This window comes from Excalfactoria chinensis, chromosome 18, assembly GCF_039878825.1.
Source record: "Excalfactoria chinensis isolate bCotChi1 chromosome 18, bCotChi1.hap2, whole genome shotgun sequence".
NCBI lineage: Eukaryota > Metazoa > Chordata > Aves > Galliformes > Phasianidae > Excalfactoria > Excalfactoria chinensis.
This window is the reverse complement of record NC_092842.1, coordinates 1148580-1169222: the sequence shown is the minus strand read 5'-3', so window position 1 is coordinate 1169222 and position 20643 is coordinate 1148580. Positions and strand designations below refer to the sequence as shown.

General features: G+C 52.5%; 3 protein-coding genes across 11 annotated transcripts in view; 1 reads left to right on the top strand and 2 right to left on the bottom strand.

Annotated features, from left to right (window-relative positions):
• Window positions 1-206: 206 nt before the first annotated feature.
• On the top strand, window positions 207-2269 carry TUBB4B (tubulin beta 4B class IVb). Its single transcript, XM_072352877.1, has 4 exons — window positions 207-438; window positions 523-631; window positions 702-812; window positions 1064-2269. Exons 1-4 carry the CDS (start codon window positions 238-240, stop codon window positions 2122-2124), a joined length of 1482 nt encoding a protein of 493 aa, XP_072208978.1. The 5' UTR covers window positions 207-237; the 3' UTR covers window positions 2125-2269.
• On the bottom strand, window positions 2210-9036 carry CIMIP2A (ciliary microtubule inner protein 2A). Its single transcript, XM_072352878.1, has 7 exons — window positions 8981-9036; window positions 7640-7833; window positions 5866-6131; window positions 5150-5228; window positions 4864-4958; window positions 3396-3513; window positions 2210-2348 (listed from the first exon to the last, which is right to left on the bottom strand). The coding sequence occupies exons 1-7, from the start codon at window positions 9034-9036 to the stop codon at window positions 2260-2262; spliced, it is 897 nt and encodes a 298-aa protein (XP_072208979.1). The 3' UTR covers window positions 2210-2259.
• Window positions 9037-9354: 318 nt separating this feature from the next.
• LOC140260344 (discoidin domain-containing receptor 2-like) overlaps window positions 9355-20643 on the bottom strand; it is a 33423-nt gene continuing 22134 nt past the window's right edge. For 5 of the 9 annotated variants that reach the window (XM_072352621.1, XM_072352620.1, XM_072352622.1 and 2 more), the window contains 10 exons: window positions 20061-20307; window positions 19047-19139; window positions 18192-18349; window positions 17781-17976; window positions 16360-16604; window positions 15093-15214; window positions 14557-14754; window positions 12612-12846; window positions 12299-12448; window positions 9355-11164 (listed from right to left, as the gene is read on the bottom strand). In XM_072352621.1, coding sequence (XP_072208722.1) covers window positions 11024-11164; window positions 12299-12448; window positions 12612-12846; window positions 14557-14754; window positions 15093-15214; window positions 16360-16604; window positions 17781-17976; window positions 18192-18349; window positions 19047-19139; window positions 20061-20307 — 1785 coding nt within the window. In that variant the 3' untranslated portion in view covers window positions 9355-11023. Of the gene's footprint in view, window positions 11165-11497; window positions 11536-12298; window positions 12449-12611; window positions 12847-14556; window positions 14755-15092; window positions 15215-16359; window positions 16605-17780; window positions 17977-18191; window positions 18350-19046; window positions 19140-20060; window positions 20308-20643 lie in introns of all 9 variants that reach the window. The other 4 variants (XM_072352627.1, XM_072352626.1, XM_072352623.1 and 1 more) reach the window with 1 other exon arrangement.

Genomic DNA, 20643 nt, shown 5'->3' with positions numbered 1-20643 from the left:
CCAATCAAATGACGTGAGCTCATCCCTGCGGCCCGCAGCCAATCACGCCCGACATCAATCATTCAATTCAGCCAATGAGGAGCGCCCTGAGCAAGTAGGGCGGGCGCGCGTGAGTCACGGTTGCCTGACAGTAAAATCAACAGACAGAGAGGCGGAGCCAACAGAAACCCATAGTTGAGTGGCAGCGTCTGGACCAATCGGAACTCCGTATTTTTAGAGCCTCGTTATGAGTACCCAATGCGCTGCTGCGGATGGCCGCCCGGGCGGGGAGAAGAAGGCTGCGCGCGCATTCCGCTGCTATATAAGACCTGGCGGTTGCCTAACGCCGTCAGTTGGGGGGAAGAGCGGCGTTCGCTGGGTGGTCGCTGTGCAGAAACCATCATGAGGGAGATCGTGCACCTGCAGGCCGGACAGTGCGGCAACCAGATCGGGGCCAAGGTGCGGGCGGAGGGGCCGGGGGCGGCGCGGGGGGTCGGGGCGGGGTCCGAGCAGGGTCCGAGCTGACGGGCTTTTGTCCGGCAGTTCTGGGAGGTGATCAGCGACGAACATGGCATCGACCCGACGGGCACGTACCACGGCGACAGCGACCTGCAGCTGGAGCGCATCAACGTGTACTACAACGAGGCCACAGGTACGGCGCCCCCCGCCGCCCCCCGCCCGCCCCGCCCCGCCCCGCGCTCACGGCCTCTCCCTGTCCGCAGGCGGCAAGTACGTGCCCCGCGCCGTGCTGGTGGACCTGGAGCCCGGCACCATGGACTCGGTGCGCTCGGGGCCGTTCGGGCAGATATTCCGGCCGGACAACTTCGTGTTTGGTGAGTGAGGCGGCAGAGCTGGAGCGGGGAACCGGGGTGGGCAGGGCCGGGCAGGGCCGCGCTGCGGGTTAATCCCGGCGTGGGGCTGCGGGGGGCGACACGGGGAGAGCCGTCAAGGAAAGGGGTCGGTGTGTGGCTGAATAGAGCCGGCCGCTTTTGTGGGGGGTTCTCCCCAGCCTGATGGTCTTAAAGCTTTGATTGCCAGCAGGAAGCGCTGACCGTAATCTAATAGGAAAATGGCTCTCTTCCAGGTCAAAGCGGAGCAGGAAACAACTGGGCAAAGGGCCACTATACTGAAGGTGCTGAATTAGTTGATTCCGTATTAGATGTTGTAAGAAAGGAGGCAGAAAGCTGTGATTGCCTGCAGGGCTTCCAGCTCACTCACTCTCTGGGGGGCGGCACTGGCTCTGGCATGGGCACTCTGCTCATCAGCAAAATTCGTGAGGAGTACCCAGACCGAATCATGAACACCTTCAGCGTCGTGCCCTCCCCCAAAGTATCAGACACTGTAGTAGAGCCCTACAACGCCACGCTGTCGGTGCACCAGCTCGTGGAGAACACAGACGAAACCTACTGCATTGATAACGAAGCTCTGTATGACATATGCTTCAGAACACTGAAGTTAACTACGCCAACATACGGTGATCTGAACCATTTAGTGTCAGCGACCATGAGCGGTGTCACCACCTGCCTGCGTTTCCCAGGCCAGCTTAACGCCGACCTGCGGAAGCTGGCGGTGAATATGGTTCCCTTCCCCCGCCTGCACTTCTTCATGCCCGGCTTTGCCCCTCTCACGAGCCGTGGCAGCCAGCAGTACCGCGCTCTGACCGTCCCAGAGCTCACGCAGCAAATGTTCGATGCCAAAAACATGATGGCTGCGTGCGACCCGCGGCACGGCCGCTACCTGACCGTAGCTGCTGTTTTCAGAGGCCGCATGTCTATGAAAGAGGTAGATGAGCAAATGCTGAACGTTCAGAACAAAAATAGCAGTTACTTTGTGGAATGGATTCCCAATAACGTTAAAACAGCGGTCTGTGACATTCCACCTCGTGGCCTGAAAATGTCTGCCACGTTCATTGGTAACAGCACGGCCATCCAGGAGCTGTTCAAACGCATTTCAGAGCAGTTCACGGCCATGTTCCGCAGAAAGGCTTTCCTGCATTGGTACACAGGCGAGGGCATGGACGAGATGGAATTCACAGAGGCTGAGAGCAACATGAACGACCTGGTGTCTGAGTATCAGCAGTACCAGGATGCTACTGCTGAGGAGGAGGGGGAGTTTGAGGAGGAGGCTGAGGAGGAGGCAGAGTAAGAGCTACGCAGATGCCACCTGTAAATTTTGTTTAAAGCTGTATGAACTCTCATTCGAAACCTCTCTCTGTGTTGTGTTCCTCCTCTTGTCTTCGAGTCACTTTCCAATGCTGTACAGGCACCATTAAAGCATTTTTCACAGTGCACAGGCTCGTCTCCTTTGTTCCAGCTGGTAAGCCTTGCGGGTGCTGTTCCCAAATGTAAGCGCGTAGGTGTGGCGGAGCTCTGGAAAAGAGAAAGCCAGGATGTGGGTTTGTCTGAGCAGCCCTCAGAGCAGCACTGCTTCCCCTCACTGTGATGGTGGGCACCATCATGGCCTGGGGTACAGCAGCAGCCTCTCTTGGGTCAGGGGGGTGTTGGAAGAATTAATGGTGGAGTTACTTTATAGCTGGCCGTCCTGATGGAGGGAAATACCCTTAGTGTGGAGGGTGAAATTCAGCTCTAAGCCGCATCTAAATTTAGGTACCTGCACATGGACTCCTATTACAGGTGCTGGGTCAGGCTTCAGCCTCGGAGGACTGAGCGGCTCAGACAAGAATGGAGGCACAGGCAGCTGTGAGCTGCAGCTCCGTGTCTGCCAGGGCAGGCGGCTGGTGCCAGCGATTTGCCTTTCAGATGCAGGTGGGTGGAACGCTGCCCTCGCCCAGGCTGCACCCATGCAGCAATAAGGAGCTGGCCGGGGCGTTGCAGCTCATGGCAGCTGTGACTGCAGAGGAATTAAAGAGCTCCAGCAATGCAGCCAAAGAGCATTGCAGATCTCATTCCATCACAGCATAGCTGGACAGAAGGCAGGCAGGCTGCTTTCTCAATAAAGAAATGGTTGTAACTGGTTTGGGGGGGTTCTGGCTTAAGGTTTCTCCTTCCAGAGTGAAAACAGTAGCTGAGGTTGCCCTGAGCAGTGCAGTGTGTCTGTGTGGAGGAGCAGGTGGCCAATTTCAAACCTCCCCAGAAGCCCAATTCTGTAGGTGAAAAGACTGAGAAGATTCTTAAAGCATGAGGTAACATTTAAAGCAGTTGATTTCTATCCCTGCTTTCAGGGTGCAGGTTTCTGTTCTGTGTTTCTTTGCATTACACTGAGCACAACCATAGAACCCATAAGAGTAGGAAGGGACCATTAAAGGTCACTTAGCCCAGCTCCCCTGCATGGAGCACACTGGAATGCATTTCCTTCACTCACCCCCCCAGAACACATGAGGACACTGCAGCTACCAGCAGCGCTACGTCATTAATCAGTGCTGGCGACTTTCATTTTCACTCAGCTGATGAACTTACGTGGGACGAAGCCCATATAGTCTGGTATCAGCCCAGCGCTGGTGTAGATGTTGTTGGCAGGCCAGTACGTCTGGGGAAATCTCTTGCCAAAGCTGTGAATGGGGTTCCTCTCCAGGAACTGGAAAAGAATTGATCACACCATTGGTTAAAGGCAGCGCTCAGACTAACCAAAAGCAGTTCTCACCAAGGTTCCATTTTGTACTGGTTCTAAGCCACATTACAGCTTCCCCTCCCTGCCCTGAGGTTCTGCCTTGATGGGCTCTGGCAGAGGCCCTGCAGCCCTCACACTGCAGCATTTGGCATCAGCCCCAAACCCGGGCTGCATTGATGGCGATGTGCTGAGACCCATCAGCTCAGCATACACCTCATGCTGTGACTCTGCATGTCTGTTTGCCGTCCCCCCCCCCCACCACCCATAACAGGTTCCGCTTTCCTTGGTGGTGATTAACACCTAATTCCCAGCCTGGGAGGAAGAGGAAGGCTTAGGATGTGTGAGCTGAAGGGAGAGTGTAAATCAGCCTCCATCGCCTGCTGTGAGGTCACACATTGCAGGGGCAGAACCCCCCAAAGGTCCCACTGATGCTACACTGCCCTGGGAGGGGGGAAGGGGCGCACAGAGCCCCACGCAGTGCTGCTGCCTTCCTGCTGCCCTCGCAGAGCTGCACTGAAGCGAGAGGATTGCACTGCTCTGCCTGATGCAGCCAGCAAGAAATGATCCGCGGCGCATCTCAGCACGTAACCTAGGGCAACAGATTTAGGGCAGCAGATTAGAGGCTCGAAGGCTGAAGCCATCTTAGACAGAAATTTGGTGTGATTTCTTTCCTCATCCCTTCAGCTCCTCCTGTGCCGCAAATAACCTCAGCAAGCCTGAGCACAGCCGGTCCCTGCAGAGGGGAGCAGCATCCATCCCCAAGCAGGGGCTTCCCCATGAGTGGGGGGCAGAGCGGGCTGGCAAGCAGCACAGTGAGTTGTGGCCATGTCCAATCCGGTAGCACGGAGGAATCTGTTGACCACAGTGGGAGGGAGCTCATTTTGCACGTAGGAGGATTATATGGCGTGATACAGAAGAGTGCTACAGCGAGAGGAGCTTCACAGTGTGGATATTTCTCCTCTGGGGAAGGGTGTAGAAATCAGGCATCCATCTTTGGGAGACGAGCAATGCTAGGAAAGGAAAAAGCCTCCACCAGCACCTCGGTGCAAAGGACGCATTGCATAAGGGCCTCCTGCACCCACAGCTATGTTTTTAACAGCCTCCCATGAACCTTAATCCTTTTATGAACTCATTTATCCTCCCTCATGTCCCAAGGAAACAAGCTACAGAATTTAATTGCTCGTCATTCCTTCCAGCACGTCACCCAGCGCTGTGTTCTGCTTTGCTCTGATACCCCCAGCTCTGCTGCAAACAAAACCATTGCTGGGAGTGCAGCTGGGAGGTTACATGGCTCAACCGGCCTCGTGTGCCCCCTACCTGCTGCCTGTCGAATTCAGCCATAGATTCCTTCACAGCCTGCAGGTAATTCGTGCCCAGGGCCCACGTGAAGCGCGGTATGAATCCAGCATACCCTATGGATGGAGATGGAGCACACACAGTGTGAGGCTCAGCAGGCTGGGAGCAGAAGCTGCTGTGATAAATACATCACCTTGGCAGAGCATAGGAAGGAAAAGATTTGTTCAATCCCATCCATTCGAATCGGATGTCAGAGGTGGGATTTATTCCAAACAGCCTTTGGTTTTTTACCACCCTCCCCCTCTACCTGGGATGACCTTCTGCTGGATCACTCTGGGCACATCCAGCTTGGGGAGCCGCCAGTCCGCACCTTCAGCTCTCACAGGCTCAAAAGAAAAGCAGAAATGTAAGACGTGGCTGGTCAAACCTGCTCCCCTCCACCTCCATCACCACCAGAACCTGTTCATCCCAACCACCATTACCGCCTTGTCCTGGTGTTCCATAGAGATGCTCTGGATTTCTAAGGCCAAATGAGCGGGTGAGACCTGCAGGGCACCCAGGGGGCCAAAGAGCTGCACGTGGGAGCAGGGATGGCCCTTCTGAGCAGCTTTGGCTCCATACGTCACACCGCTAATCTCTGATCTCAGCCTTCCAGGGATCAGCACAGCCCTGGCTGCTGGCCCTGCATTGGCTCCAGCAGAAATGAGGGGACCAAAGCACCGTCCCTTCTAAGAGGGATCACTGGGAACCCCAGGTGAGCTGGGCACCATCACAACGTCCTCCTGGTGATGAGCGGTGTTTGCTACCCCTGAAAACATCTGTGCACCTTTGGTACTCTGTGTTTTAGGGAACGGCTCTGCCCCAGCAGGTGGTGGGATGGCCCTGAGCTGCCAGAGCCCTGGGATGCCGCTCCCAGCCATAGCACTGGGGTGGTCCTCAGCCCCCAAGCCCCCCCAGGACCCATCCCCATCCCCATCCCCATCTCCATCCCCATCCCCTCTCACCTCCCATCCGAGGCCTCACCTGCCCAGTTCCTGCAGTCCCATGCAACCCATCCTGCCCATGGGCTGCAGGGATTGGGGGCAGCCGCCACCCCTGTCCCTTTGGTGGCCCTGAGGGGTCCCAGGTTGTACTCGGTGGGCACGTGCTCAGCCCAGCGCCGCCATAGCTGTGCAGGGGCTCCGTGCGAGTCAGATCCTCCACTGCCGGCCCCGCTGCAGGCGGCTTCGGACCAAATTCTGCCTCAGGGAAGTTGGTCAGAGCTTTGGCTCTGTCGTAGGGGAAGAACCCTGCAGGGAAACAGCAGAATGGGGTGGGATGTGGCATGGCCAGCGTTGTGCCCTCAGCCCACAGCCACCACCGCCTTGTCCACATCATCTGCACTGCCACCAGCACTGGCCACAGGATTTGCCCTCCTGTACAGGTATGGGGCTGTTAGCTGGCATTTGGGTTTGTAATCTGCCCACTATTATAAGTGATATATGTTGTATGCAATGTTATAGGGTACACATACTCTGTACAACAGTACCAACAGCTGCTGCCCAGGCTGATGTCACCCTTGATTAAATTGATTTTCCAGCCCAGTGTGCCAATTTTAAAGCAAGATTATCTTAATGTTTCCTACATCTCCACTGCAAACATTGCATCTCTGCTTTTCTTCTTCAGCTGGCAAAGCAGTTACTGCATTGACAGGAAAATGAGTCACAGAATGGCTTGGGTTGGAAGGGACCTCAAAGAGCATCCAGTTCCAACCCTCCGCCTTGGGCAGGGTTGCCAGAAATGAAATCCCTTTGTACACAAGGAACCTCCAAGCAGCTCCTGACCAGCCTGTGCCATATCCATACCCATATCCATACCCATATCCCTTCAGCAGTGCCTGCGTGGCCACCCTGAGCCCCAACACAACCACATCCCCAACAGCTGCACCCAACAGCATTCCAGGAAGAACTCAATATGGGACTCAATGGGAAGGAACCAACCTCGTCCTTTGATCCCACCAAAAAGGCTTCACCAAAGATTTTGTGTGTGCTGATCTTGCTGCAGGCCACGCTGGCAGCGCTGCTGGGGCTCTCTGGCCATAGCTGTGCACAGTATTGTGCCTAATGAAGGCAGGCCGTGTTGAGCAAAGCTTGCAGTGGAGGTTTGAGGCACGGAGGCACACGGTGCTGCTGGTGGCTGAGTTCCCAGCACGTCACCAGTGAGCAGGAGACTGAGCTCCTGGCTGCAGACAGTGGTGGGGTTGGGAGGGACAAGAACAGTGACAGAGACTAATGACAGACACCAACCAGATCGACTGGTTCTGTTGGGTCCCTTCAATCCACTCAGCCCAAGGAAATGCAAATGGGAACATCCAGGAACAAAGCCTGGGAACAACACTGCCTGGTGGAGTCCCGTCCTGCAGGGAGGAGCAGGGAGGGCAGAAGTCTGCAGGAAGCTACAGGACACCAATTGCCAGCAGGGAAAGAGTCCTGCAGTCCCTGAACACCTCCAGGGATGGTGACTGCACCGCTCCCTGGGCAGCTGTGCCAATGCATTATCACTCCATTGGAGAAGAAATGCTCCCTAATACCCAACCTGGAGCAACCTGAGGCCATTTATCTCCATCCCAGCAAAGTCAACCTGGGGTCCAACCCTCTCTGCACCCCATCAGGTGCCAACATGCACTCACTGGCTGAGGCTTTGCCCCAACCCTGCAGCTGCCTGAGCTCCCACCCAGCGTGGAGCCGTACCAACAACATCCCCAGTGAGCACAGACCTCACTGGTGACCAAACCAGTACAACGCCGGGCTCTGCTCACCAGAGTGTGCAGGGAGGAAGGGCTGCAGGCCGTGCTGGGTCCCACTGAAGTCCTCAATGAACCTCGTCTTGCACAGCGGTGCCAGCACAGAGCGAGGGCTCCTCCGGATGTGCGGGTCCGTCATCAGGCGGTACGTGGTTTTGCCATAGGTCTCTCCAAACTGGTAGTTGTACTGAGGGAGGAAGCCCTCATAGCTGGAAAGGGAACAGAGACACGGAGCGTGTGGGTACCACAGTGTGGAGCTGTGCAAGGGGCAGGGCCTGGGGACGTTGTGCCTGGGGATCTCCCAGTGTCCCTGAAACCCAAAAGCTGGAGAAACACCTGTGACAGCACAGAGACAACCACCCCATCAGTGATCCCACTGTGTGTGTAACTGGGGCTAAAGGATGATGCACGAGGATCATAAGGTGGTGAGTGAGCACTTTCCCTCCCAGCTGCTTTCAACAGCCGCCAGCAGAGCCATGCATTACACTTGGCAGCTCTCCTGCAGGACCTTTACTGGAGCTGGAGGAGCTCGGTGGCCTCGTCCCATTGGTTTTCAATACTTCTTGCAACACCAGGAAGCTGTGCAGGATGATAAACGTGAGCGGATGACGTAGCCTGAATAATGACAGGCCGGGCAGAGGACCTCTGATGGTGAACAAAGTAATGGTGGGGCTGAGGAAGGGTTCTGTTTATGAGCAATTAAAAGCAAGACAACCTGAGGAGCTCAGGTCTGGGCTTACAAAGAACAGATCTGTCACAGGGTGAATCACAGCACAGCTGATGGGACAGGACGGGCAGTGCCAGGGTCCAGGATGGGAGCACTTCATACCCTGAGCCCTTCCCTGAGTTTCTGACTTTGGGTTTGACATCCCAATGCCTTCAAGCATCTTTGAGTCATTGCCACCACTGCAGCAGCAGGTCCTGCCGCTCCCATGCCATCAATACTGCTGTCCTCAGAGGGCTCACGCTGCCCCCAGACCTCCTGTTTCTTCCTTCTCAACCAGGCACTCACTGATGGGATCATCCCCTCCCCACCCCCAGCCCCATTCTTCAGATTTCCTCACTGCAAAAGTTATTTCAGTTTTGAACCCCAGAAAGCAGCACTGGAAACTTTTCTCTCCCTGTTTTAAACTGATGAAAGCACCGTTGTGCAGCTCCCCTCAATGCCCTGCAGCACCATCCTTAATTACAGCCTGCTCTAAGTCCCCCCCTGAGCCACGTCCCTTCCTTATACTGCACATTTAAGATGTGCCTTAAAACAAAGCAATCAGAGATCACAGAACTCACTGTTTTATCCCAACCTGAGCTATTTGCCTTGAAAACAAATCAACTTTGTGGCTGAAGGCCAGCACTTACCCAGGGATGTGATGCGGGTCGGGAGGGAAGAGCGTGCTCTGCCTGGGGGCTGCCATGGCACAGCAGTGCTCAGGGGTGGGATGGGGGCACACAGCAGTTACCTGGGAAACCTCTGTGATGCTGCAGGCACTGCGGCTCTTCGGGTCCTTCTGGTTTAATGACAGTGCTGCTCATTGAAGCGCAGCACTGAGCAGCAGGGCTGGCTGCTCCAGGTCCCAATGCCAGCACCCAGAGAGCCCCGTCCCATCCGCAACCTCAGGACGCAGCAGCTGCACGGCACCGCTCTGCTCCTTCCAACCCTGGGCACAGATGTACCCCCGCCATCACTCAGACCACAGCGGCTGCCCTAAGTTAAAGAATACAAGTAGAAATTCACTTGTGTCAAGGTTATCATTAGGATTTATTGATACGAGAGAAACTCCGTATGTCAGTGCGTCAGCGGAGGAACTGATGGTACAGAAGGACACAGCCCAGGTGGTGCAACAGCATTCCAGAACCTCAGAACCGCAGCCATGGCACACAGCTACAGCCGTGCACCTTCTGGGATGGGAACACTCCAGGATAAGCACAACGTGTGCCCGGCCAGCAGCACAGCACAGCAGCTCCCAGTGCTCAGGGTGCAGGTTTCCCTTTCAATCCAGCAGCTGCAGCCATCCTCTAGCAGAGCTGCTCTGTCATCCCCCCTGCAGCAGCATCAGCACACACCGTGTCTGGCCGAGGTGGGAATGACCCTCACAGCCTTTACTGGAAATGCACAGGAGGCCGGATGCTGCTTTACAAAGTGCTGAACTTCCACCTTCTCTCAGTTTACGAAACGTTCCGATTGGTCCTTAACATCTGGCTAAACAACTGCAGAGGGAGAAACAGCTGAAAACCAACCCCGGATGGATGAGTAGCTGCTGTGTGCTGCACAGGGAGCAGCCAAAGCAAAGGGAGCTCAGCCAAAGCAAAGGGAGCTCAGCCCGAGCCCGGCTGAGGGATCTGTGCCCCACAGATGACAGACAGCTCCATCCCACGGGCTGCAGGGCGCCTGTCTGCTGCCAGCACCGACCCCATGGGGATGGGAGCGCTCTGCCCCTTTTCCTCTCTGACGCAGCGGGTTCTGCTCTCAGCCATTGGGTTTCACCACATCTAAGTTCCCTCTGCACGTGTAACAGCGTCGACTTAGAGATCTCATATTAATGGGTACTTATACAGGATTAATTGCACATCAGTCCATTGTGGCTACAAGTTCATTAGGCTAATGAATCTACATAGTGACAGTAGTACAGTATCAGCTACTTTTCAATACGAGCTCCCTACCCTATCCATAATCTGCAGGTCAGGAGATCGCAGTGACCTTCCCACGACCTTTAACATTCATTTCTTTAAGTTTTTTCTAGAAAAAAAAAAATCCAGTGTGGGGAAAAAACAAACCAACAAGGCACATCTGTAACAAAAGCAGTGCTAACAACCACAGGAAAAAGACCAAGCTCTTGGACTGCTCCATCAGATCCTCTGCAGGCCCTGATAGCGTCGCTCCCAAAGGGTTGCTAATCCAGCTCTGTCAGTCCTCGGGTCCCTCAACGTTTCCTAGCTCTGTCAGCCACAGTTTCTCACTACACACATTGTCTGCGGCAAGAGCCAAAGAAACACTCGCTAACGTGCACAAGGCTTCCATCAGATCGAATGGAATCGTTTGAGAAGACTGAAGTCTTTACTTCTCCAATCTGGCCTTGGATCGCGGCTCTCCGGCAGCTTCCATTGCAACCAGGAGAGCTCCACGTCCCAGCAAGGCGCTACGCCATCGTTCTTCCCTAAGGCGGACGGGTGTCGACTGAACCCCTCACAGTATTCCCAGGTAATGATTCAGAAGAGGAGATGATTTTTCAACCAAACGAGATCCTCCTGCGCGTGTCAGCCCATGGCCAATAGAACCAGCAGCTGCCATGGGCGTCTCCATTGAAGTACGGCACAGTCAAGGGAGCAGAGCGGGGTGCCCCGACTGCCCCCGCAGGGACACGCAGTCACTGTTCCCAACAGTCTGTCTCCCTTTTGCTGCAGTCAAATGTTGGATTCCATTTGTTCCAGCAGGAAGTGGTAAATCATGTCAAAAGTGGGACGATCTTTTATATCCCTGCTCCAACATTTCAGCATCAGGTCAAACACGGGGTTAGGACACAGAGGAGTCTGGGACAGATAGATCTGAAAAAAGAAAGAGCGAGTTCAGTGTTGGTTCCTTCACAGAACGGAGCCTCAACTGAGTCCAGACCGCAGGGCAGCTTCAGCCCAGGGCTTCACAAGACAGCAGTCATGCAATGTTGGAGATCCATTCAAGGTGAACCCAGCAGTGAAGGGTGGCTGGAGCTGTAGCTCTGCCCAGTGCAGCTCTGCACAGCGCTGCCAACTCGTGCCATGAGCGGCTCACGGAGCTGCCTGCTGTCCCAGGGAAGCAGAAATGCTTCAGGAGGATCAGCTGGACACAAGACACAAACCGAAACCAACACACCACAATGCAATCCAAACACTTGCACTCACCGTAGGCAACCCATGAGGCTTTGTAAGCATCGTGACAGCTTGTTAGCGGAGAAGAAAAAACACCTTTTAGAGCTTATCTAAAGTACAGGTTGGCAGATTTACTTACAATCTTTGCTCTGTTTCAGAACAGTGACCTTTCAGACTCTTTGCTAAGCCATTAGTATCTGGGTATCTGATCGCGAATAAAACCTTGCGTTATTTTACTTCCCTCTAATCCCTGAACTTTGGGAACTGAATGCAAGTTCTGGGAGAACAAGCAAGTGTACATCCACTGTGTTGGGGCACAGCCAGCCTTGGAGGTGCTCATTTGCCATGCTCTATTTAGCATCCTCACTGATCTATTGAAGGCAGCAGCAGTGGGCTGTACAGTCCTGCCTGGAACCAGAGGATAATGGCATAGAGAAGCCCTTCAACACTTGGAGCTCAGCATGGACGGAGAAATGGGGAGTATTCCAAGCCCGGGCACTCACAGCTCCTCCCTCCCCACCTCAGCGTTTCTTTGTCTTTCAGAGGAAACACAAATGGGAGAAAGATCTGACAAAAGCAGAAGAGACAGCTCAGAAAAGCTAAGAAGGACAGGGCATCAAAGGCAGCGCAGGACACAAGTGGCTTATGACATGGAAGAAGCACTGGTCCCATGAGCTGCACAAAGGGCAGGAGTGGTGGGACACGCTTGAGAAGATGAGTAATAGAAGCAAGAAGTTCTGCAGATGAGGTGAGAGCAGCAGGAAGGCCCTGGGAGATCCACGTGGCTGTGACAGGGACAAGAGGAGAAAGGAGAAGTCACATTTGCTTTCTTACCTGCCTGCCCTGGCTCCGGAAGAACTCCCCTGTGTTCTCAATGACTTGCTCATCTGAGAGGAGGCTGTAAGGCTGCTCCTTGCACAGTATGAACATCTCCCACAGGGTGACCCCGAACGCCCAGACATCGCTGGCTGTGGTGAACTTGCCCTGTGAACAGAAAGTAAGCCTGGTTTGTATACAGCACTCAATTGCAAGCAGCCAAGACTGCCCAGGCTGCAGCTATAAGGACTGCTGTAAGTACACATCACTAATTCAGGGGCACAGCGAGAACCAGAGGGAGGCAGATGGAATGGCTTGGGACAGTGCCTACCAGGAGGATGCTTTCCCAGGCCATCCAGCGGATGGGCAGCACCGCCCTGCCCTGGATGCGGTAGTAATCCCCGCTGTACAGATTCCTGCTCATGCCGAAGTCTGCAATCTTGATGGTGTAGTTGTTGCCCACCAGGCAGTTCCGAGTTGCCAGATCTCTGTGCACAAAGTTCAGAGACGCTAAATACTTCATTCCAGAGGCAATCTGGGTGGCCATGTAGAGCAGGTTAGAGTAGCTGCAAGAGAAGATGACAACACACAAGAAATCAATACAGCTCCCTGCACTCGGTTCTCCCATGACATTCCTGCTGCTTGGCCTTGCACTGGATGCACTGTGGGGACCCATCATTTGGTTTTTTGCCATACCAGTGAAACCAAACCGTCCCGCTGCAGGGCATTAACAGCCCAACCTGCCAGGCTAAACTGTGCTCCCGAGCTGTAAGAATCTGATGTCCATTGGACATTCGATACCAAGCTTCGATACCAAGAGTTTCAAAGAGTCTATGCTGCAAAGCACCAAATTCTCAGCGTGCTGATGAGAATTAAGCTGTACGGCCTCAGATCTTCATGTCTTAAGAAGCGCTCAGCTCAGTGCTCCAAACCACTGCTACCACATCTTAACACAAGCACGTGAAACATTCAAGACAGCTTACGTTTGATATTACCAACCATGTCAACCAAGGCATCGTGCTGCCATTTCAACCTCCCCGTCACCAAAATGAAGACAGCACGAAAAGTTGCATGATACAGGCAGAATTTGGACCATCTGACTGTCAGAGCTCTTCACACCCCAGCACTTGTGATGCTCAGCTGTTCCTCACTGCACGCTCACACACTTCAAGCAAACAAGCATCTGTCAAAACAAATCTGAAGCTGATCACAATTAATATTTCTCTGCTAGAGCTCAGGAAAAAAAAAGCTTTACTTCAATTTGTGCTCTGGTGGCAGTGAGGAAAGCATCACCACGATCATCTGAGTCTGAAGGAACCCTAAAGGTCATCTGTTGTCATGTTATCTAGATGATGGCAGCATGACTCGTGACAATATGCCTGACAATGCACCATCTTGGTGATCTGTTAAACAGCCAGCAGGGAGATGCATCTCAAACACACAAAAAGCTGCAGGGACAGCTGGGCCTTGCTGTGCCAATCAGACACCCACGGGAACTGGCAGAGAGACAAGACACACTGTTTGGCAGTGGGATTCATTTCAATATCAGTAACCAGCTCCTATGGAGACAGACATCCGAGCCGGTCACACAGGCTTCCTTCAGCGTGAAGCTGTCGGGCTGAAAGGGACAGAAGGAGTGGCTGAAGGATCAGCTGGAAGAAGAAAATCTTACGTGTAGGGCCAAGTAATAGGAAGCAGGGAAGAACAGGGAAGCCCCAGCTCAAAAGGCAAAAGCTGTTTCAAACATGTGGAATGCACAGGAGACTGAAGGGAGCTGGAATGTGTCTGCTTGGATGTGAGGCCATCTCACAACAGTTCCTGATGCATCACAACTCCTGACAACATCTGCTTAACATCCCCCAACAGGAGCACTGACCACTGCCAGCTGCTGGCAGCAACAGAGCTCCACACTCAGCTCTCCTCAGGTAATAACTTCTAGGCATCCAGAGAATGTACAAAACATCCTGAAAGCCTACGAGAAATTCCTGACTGTGTCCCAAAACTCCATCTGCAACGCAACTGGTTTGCTATCGAATGAAATGCTTGATGCAACCTCATTAATGTAAGATGGCCACCGTGACCAGAAGAGCCCACATTCAAGGATACTTCATGGGACAAGAGATCTCTGCAGGCCTCAAGAGCAATTTCCTATGCAAAGTGGAATCAGTGCCCACAGTTTGTGCTGGGGCAACAGCCAGGCTGGAAGGCACAGAAGGAGCTGGTAGCTGGTAGCAATGTGCTGCTGATTCAGCCTAAGTACGGGCAGCTGCTCTCACCTGACACAGGGAATGTTGTTTGAAATTGCAAATTTGCTGTAGATCTCCCTCTGCGACAGGAACTGATTGAGGTCTCCGTTCTCCATGTATTCTGTGATCATGCACAGCGGGTCATCCTGCACACACACCCCCAGAAGCCGGATGATATTTGGGTTCTTCAGCCGCGACATAATCTTGATCTCTTTCAGGAAATCATTTCTTATAAAACAGAAAACAGGTTTGAATCCCAAACTATTCCCCTGTCTAAGGAAAACACAAGCAGCGGGTGAGGAAATCCTTCATCAGAGACACACACACATCTGCACACAGTGAGTTTGAAAGACGTTCTGGCCTTGTATGTAGCATCCACTCCTTCCCCAGAAAAGGGAATTAATACAGCATTACACTTTGATATTGTGTCTTCCCACCCTCAGCTCTTTGCTTGCATCCTGTTCCTTAGACACAAAGCACACACCAAGACCTCTCCTCTTACAGAGGTCATCAGGGTGAAACTGCTGCTTTCCTTCCCGTGCAGCTGGCACTGCGGATGTGCTCACCTGGCTGTTTTGTTGACATCTGATCTCAGCATCTTCACTGCTACAAGAACTGGCTGGTGAGTGAATTCTGTGGAAGGGACCCCCAGGAACTCCAGCAGGCCATCAGCTTCACAAAGGTGCACCTACGGGGCAGACAGTAAGGGCAACTATGAGAGCACAAGCAGAAACCAAGAGCACAATAAACTTACAACAATCTTCAGTCTGGTCACCAATGGCAGAACAACCAAGTGAATGATCTAATAAAAGTCAAGTTGTTCTGAGGACAAACAGCCCATGGGTTGGCGCAAGATTCTGGACCTACACCACAAAGCCTATAACATAGACACTGATTGTAGTCTAATGGGCTAAACTGGGAAGTTTACTCCACAGATGTAGCCCATTGGTGCAATGCATAACTACGTGGGGTCAATCTGCCTAGCAAGCACTAGAGATGCTCAGGAAGGCCCCTATAACTAGGGCTATAGAAAAAAAAGAAGATGGAGGAAAGGGTGCAACAAAACACCTGGAACCAAAGCAGGGAGAAGAGAACAAGCCAGAAATGCTCAGAGCTCAGAAGAAGCACAAGGAACAAAGAGTGCTTGGCAGATGACAGATGTGTGCATCATGCTGCCTCGGGCTTCGGAGGCAAACTGGGGCTTGAGCAAGAAGTGACGCCAGAAAATATGTGAGGGCACCACAAAGCCTGGGCAGTGTCTGCCTCGGCCTGGGCCAGCACGCAGGACCCCATCCAAACCATCACCTGCTTGTGTGGAAACTGTTTACACCCAGAGTGAAGTCTACCTTGGCTGGAGTCAGTGGCAGCTTTCAGTCACGTGCCTACAGGTCGGGGACAGCCACCACACATTTGGGATCTCCATGGAAGGGCATGAAGCAGCCTGAACTCACACTGTCAGGCCTTTCCTACAGGTCATAAACAGGGACACAAACAGCAGGCAGACAAAGTTTGCCTGCTATGAAAGACTCCTGTGTGGCACCGGGCTGCAGCCTTGCAGGGTCAGAATAGGGCTCTCACAGGCTATCCTAAAGGACACTGCAATAACAGCACCCTGGTCTAGAGGAAAGAGTCCCTTTCCATGGCAGGGGTTTGGAACTAGTTGATCTTTAAGGCCCTTTTCAGCCCAAACCAACAGCAAAGGCATGTATTAAGTAATACGCTGTTATATGCAGGTCTCCCAAGGACAAAGTCATGCCAGAGAGCAGCAGAGAGGATTTGTTGTGCCAGACACCTCCTTTCTGCTAAAGAAAGCACAGAAGGGAATGGCTGTACCTCTCCAAACTGTCCTTCTCCCAGCTTCTCCTTGAGTCGCAGCTGCTGCCGTGGGAATTCACCGACAGAGATGTCCTTCTTGGTAAGGGAATCCACAGTGAGGGCTGGGACTGCATACATGTTGTTGCCCGTCACGCCTTGGAGGTGGACGATATCTGTTTCAGCATAGTGAGGAACGTTGTTCTGAAAGCCTTGGTGAGGGGTGGACTTGGTCAGGTCGGGCTCTGCGTAGTCCCCACTGCACACTGGGGAGAAAGCAAAGACAGGTTAAGTCAGACTCATTCCTTTAAGACCTGCATGGCTGGCTTCCACTCCTGAATCCTGCAAACCTCTGGGAATCCAGCTTACCCGCACGCACGTTAACCTCAATACCAAAGTACCAACCCAGATGGAAGGCTGCTTTGTTTTACCTGGGGCTTAAACCAGAACAAACTGCACTTCTGCAAGTTCCACAGCAAACAGTTGCGAGTTACAAGTGAACCTGTGTTAATCAGCTCCCTGCTCTATCCAGCTGGGAGAGCAAAAGTTCTTGCCCAGACATGGAAGCACAAGTCTGAAATCATTACCTGCCTCTGATTCATCCTAAATTTGATTTGTTCCTTTTACCTGACACAGGGAATGTTGCCTGCAACATGAGAATTGTGCTATATTCCTCTCTGGAGACTGGGGCCTCCATTTGCTCTGTACTCTGTTATCACGCTACTTTCTCTCTTACAGCTTATTCACATAAATACCATGCAATAACTCTTTATAAACAACTCCCTGTATGGTCAGTTATTACATAGAACACGCGTTCTGCTTCAGATTCGCATCCTGACTCAGTCCAAATCCATCTCCTTGCATAGCATAATGCTGGACCTCAGCAAGTTGTTGCTTGAGGAATGCAGCACTGCCCTTCCATTCACTAAAGAGCAGCACAGACACTGTGCGTGTACAAAAGCCTCTGGGGAATGCTCCCTTCTGTGCACAACCAAAAGCTCCGCAGGGGCTGGAAGGCAGCACAACACTGACAACCCTCTGCTTTTGCCTTTGCTTTTTCTAATGGAGTCTCAAAGAGCCCACGCTGCAGGACGTGCTGAAGGCCTTTTCTCCTCCTGCTTCCCCAGGCAGTCAGGACAGCGTGGGAGTGCTGCAAGGCAGCGACTCCACTGCCAAGGGGCTGATGAGACACGATGACTTGCTGCTGTGACTGCCAAGATCAGCTTCTAAAACGATGACCTGGCTAACACATAAACGATCCTTAAAAGAGAACAATAAAAGGCCACCACCCTTCAGTGGGGGCTGGTGCTCCATCTGCCGCTCGTACATATGAAAAACCTCCTGAGCTTCGAAATACTGTAATACTGCTTTGTAGCAAAGAAGACCACTGAGACACTTAGAAAATGTAAGGGAAATAATGAAAATAATGATGATTTCCTTACCCGAATCCTCTGCGCTTTGGGATAGCTCTGGCAGCTTGTGGAGTAGCGTAGTTGGCTGGTGATATTCCAGATCCAGTGGAAAAGCACGTTCATAGGTGGGATTTGACTGGTGGATCTGGGTCTGGTTGTTGGCGATGGTGTAGCTGTAGAAGGAGAGGCGAACCGTGGCATCCTCCTCCAGGATTCGGCGTGGGGCCTTCAGACAAAAGAAGAAGCTGCTGAGGTGGTGCTCAGTATTGGAGCAACGTACTGGCTGCAAGTGCAGCCATTTCCAGTAACATCTTGGATAGGCCCTGCACCCTCCCTGCTGAGGAACCAGGGTTTTAGCTGCTAGATGGGACAGGGGAAACCCCAGGATTCATTCTTAGATCTGAACATGTGCCTCCAAAATAACCCCGCTGTATTTATTACCTTTTCCAGCCTTTTCTGAACGTATTGCTTCCAAAGAATAATGATTATAATCAACAGGAGTAGAAGGATAATAGCCACAAGGCAGCCCACAAGGATGGAGGTATTGGAGTCATCTGCCTTCTCTCCTATCCAGGTGCTCGTTACAGAAGATGTGGTTTCTGCAGAGAGGAATTGAGAACAACCTGTCATCAGTAAAGCACAGGCTGTTACACATGCTGGCCAACTTCCATGAGATCACGGCCCTTCCTATAGATTGCTACAGGAAAGATCTTAGGCAATCACGAGTGTCACACAGGGGCGGTCACCTGTACCACTATGTAGGGTTTGTTGTGAGGCATTAAACTGGTACTTCGGCATTACACACTGTGTGTGAGTCCCGGCTGTTCCCCATGCACTGAGGCATGGTACTTCCACACGGCAGCCTTGACTTGTCACCGGATCAGGAGGCGACAGGCAACTTCCTGAGTACTGACATCAGCTGTGTTCCCATTCTGCCCTGGTCAGCCACAATTTGAAGGTTCACAGCTAATAACTGTGCACAGACCTTCAGCATCCAAGCTCTTAGTATCAGAACAAACTCCTTTAATGGATCCGTGTACAAGCAGAGAGCTTTTAGAGTTCCACCAGTGGCACACATGCATTCAGCCTGCTTGCTGTGAGGTGGTGTAGGCCAGCTGAGAGCAGAAGACATAACTGAGGCTTGGAGGACTGTAAGCTGCAGCTCTGTGTATGAGGGCAACAAGCAGGCCATACCCACAGAGGCCGCCAGAGAGGCAGAGACCACAACAACTGGGATGTCACTGAAATCCCCCACCCCTCAAGCCCTTGACACAACTAAGTGACACAAGTCCTTACCCCAGGTCCCCTCAGTAACGTTGGACACCATTTCCAGGGCATCTGTAGTGCTTGTGGCTGCCGTAACCAAAATAGGATTGACACTCTCCATGTCTGTGGGAGGTGAATGAACACATCAGTCCAACGAAACCTCTTTGTCCTGCCAGCAGTCAGTACAATCCCAAGCACAGCCTCCACCTTCCTGATGAGCCCGGGCTGGGACCCACATAGCAGATCCCAGCACACCTAACACGAGCAAGCAGAGCCTGAGCAGCCTGCACTTCCTGACCACAGCAAACTGCCAGCGCATGCAATACCCTTCCCTGAGCCTGGCCAGTGAGCTGGTACTGAAGCAAAGGCCTTTCCACACCCATCATCTTCCTTCTCCGTTTAACATGATTAGCAGAATCCTCATACCAGGCTGGACCAAGAGCCTGCCTAGTCCCACGTGTAACAGGGGAAGGCAGCCAGCAGGGGCTGCTATCAACAAGATAAGCAACAAACTGCAAATGCATTCCTTCCTCATGTGCATCCATCCCCTCACAAGGCAACCTTAGAGCAGAAAGCTGGAGCCACAACCTTCGTACATCAGTGATGGCTGCTTTCTTCAAGGCTCTGCCCACTCCCCCCCAGAACCTTTCAAACCACCTCACAGTACTGACTTCTACTGCAGTTACAACAAAAGTTTCAGGCTGTTGTGAGTTTGTTTGTTTTCAATACATAAACCTCCATCTGTGAACTTCCATGCCATCTATAGACATAGTTCAATTATGCTTAGTACAGGTAAAAACTGACCCCAGGAGCAGCACGCAACTGCCTTAAAAAGAAACACCCCACACTTTAGTTTTTGGTTGCCCTGGTTGTGCAGTTACATACCTGCATCATTAACAGCTTGAAAAGCATCCTCTGCAGACCTGATTTTCCTACACATGCATTGCCCTTCCAACTCTCTGCTACCTCCTCCCCACTGCACAGTCCCACATCCCTTCTGCTCTCCACCCTTCCCAAGATCTACTTGTCTGTAGGGACGCTCACCCGACTGAAAGGAGATCTCACTGATCATCATCCAGGTGTCAGCAAAGTAGAAGCGGCACAGCATGGCTTTACCCACGTGCTGATTGAGGGGGACGGTCACAAACCTCGCGCTGGGATTTTTGTCATCCAAAACTGTTGTCACACCAACAGGTTCAGGTTCCCAGTCTGCAATCAGGCGTGGTTTGAACAGACACTCCACCTTCTGGAAGATCTTCACCCCCTTGGAAAACATGTTGTTGCAATGCACCTGGCAAAGGAGAACACGGCAGGAATGAGGAACAGTTATTGAGATAAAAACAATTCAAGCCTCAGGGATTCCTCTTCATGAAGGTGTTCTGTTTCTAACATCTCACTGTATGAATACTCTTAACCCAGGATAAAGGATATAATAATAGCCAAATTATTGTATGAACCCTATTAACTGCGTGACCTCTGAGAGACTGCAGTGAAGCAGTGATGAGGACAACAGGCCTGGTGAGAAAGAAGGAGACAAAGGAAGGGTAGTTGAGCATAATTAAGAACAGATGAAGCTTAGACAACATTATTCAATATGGAGATATAGTCATCCATAACAAGGCAGGAA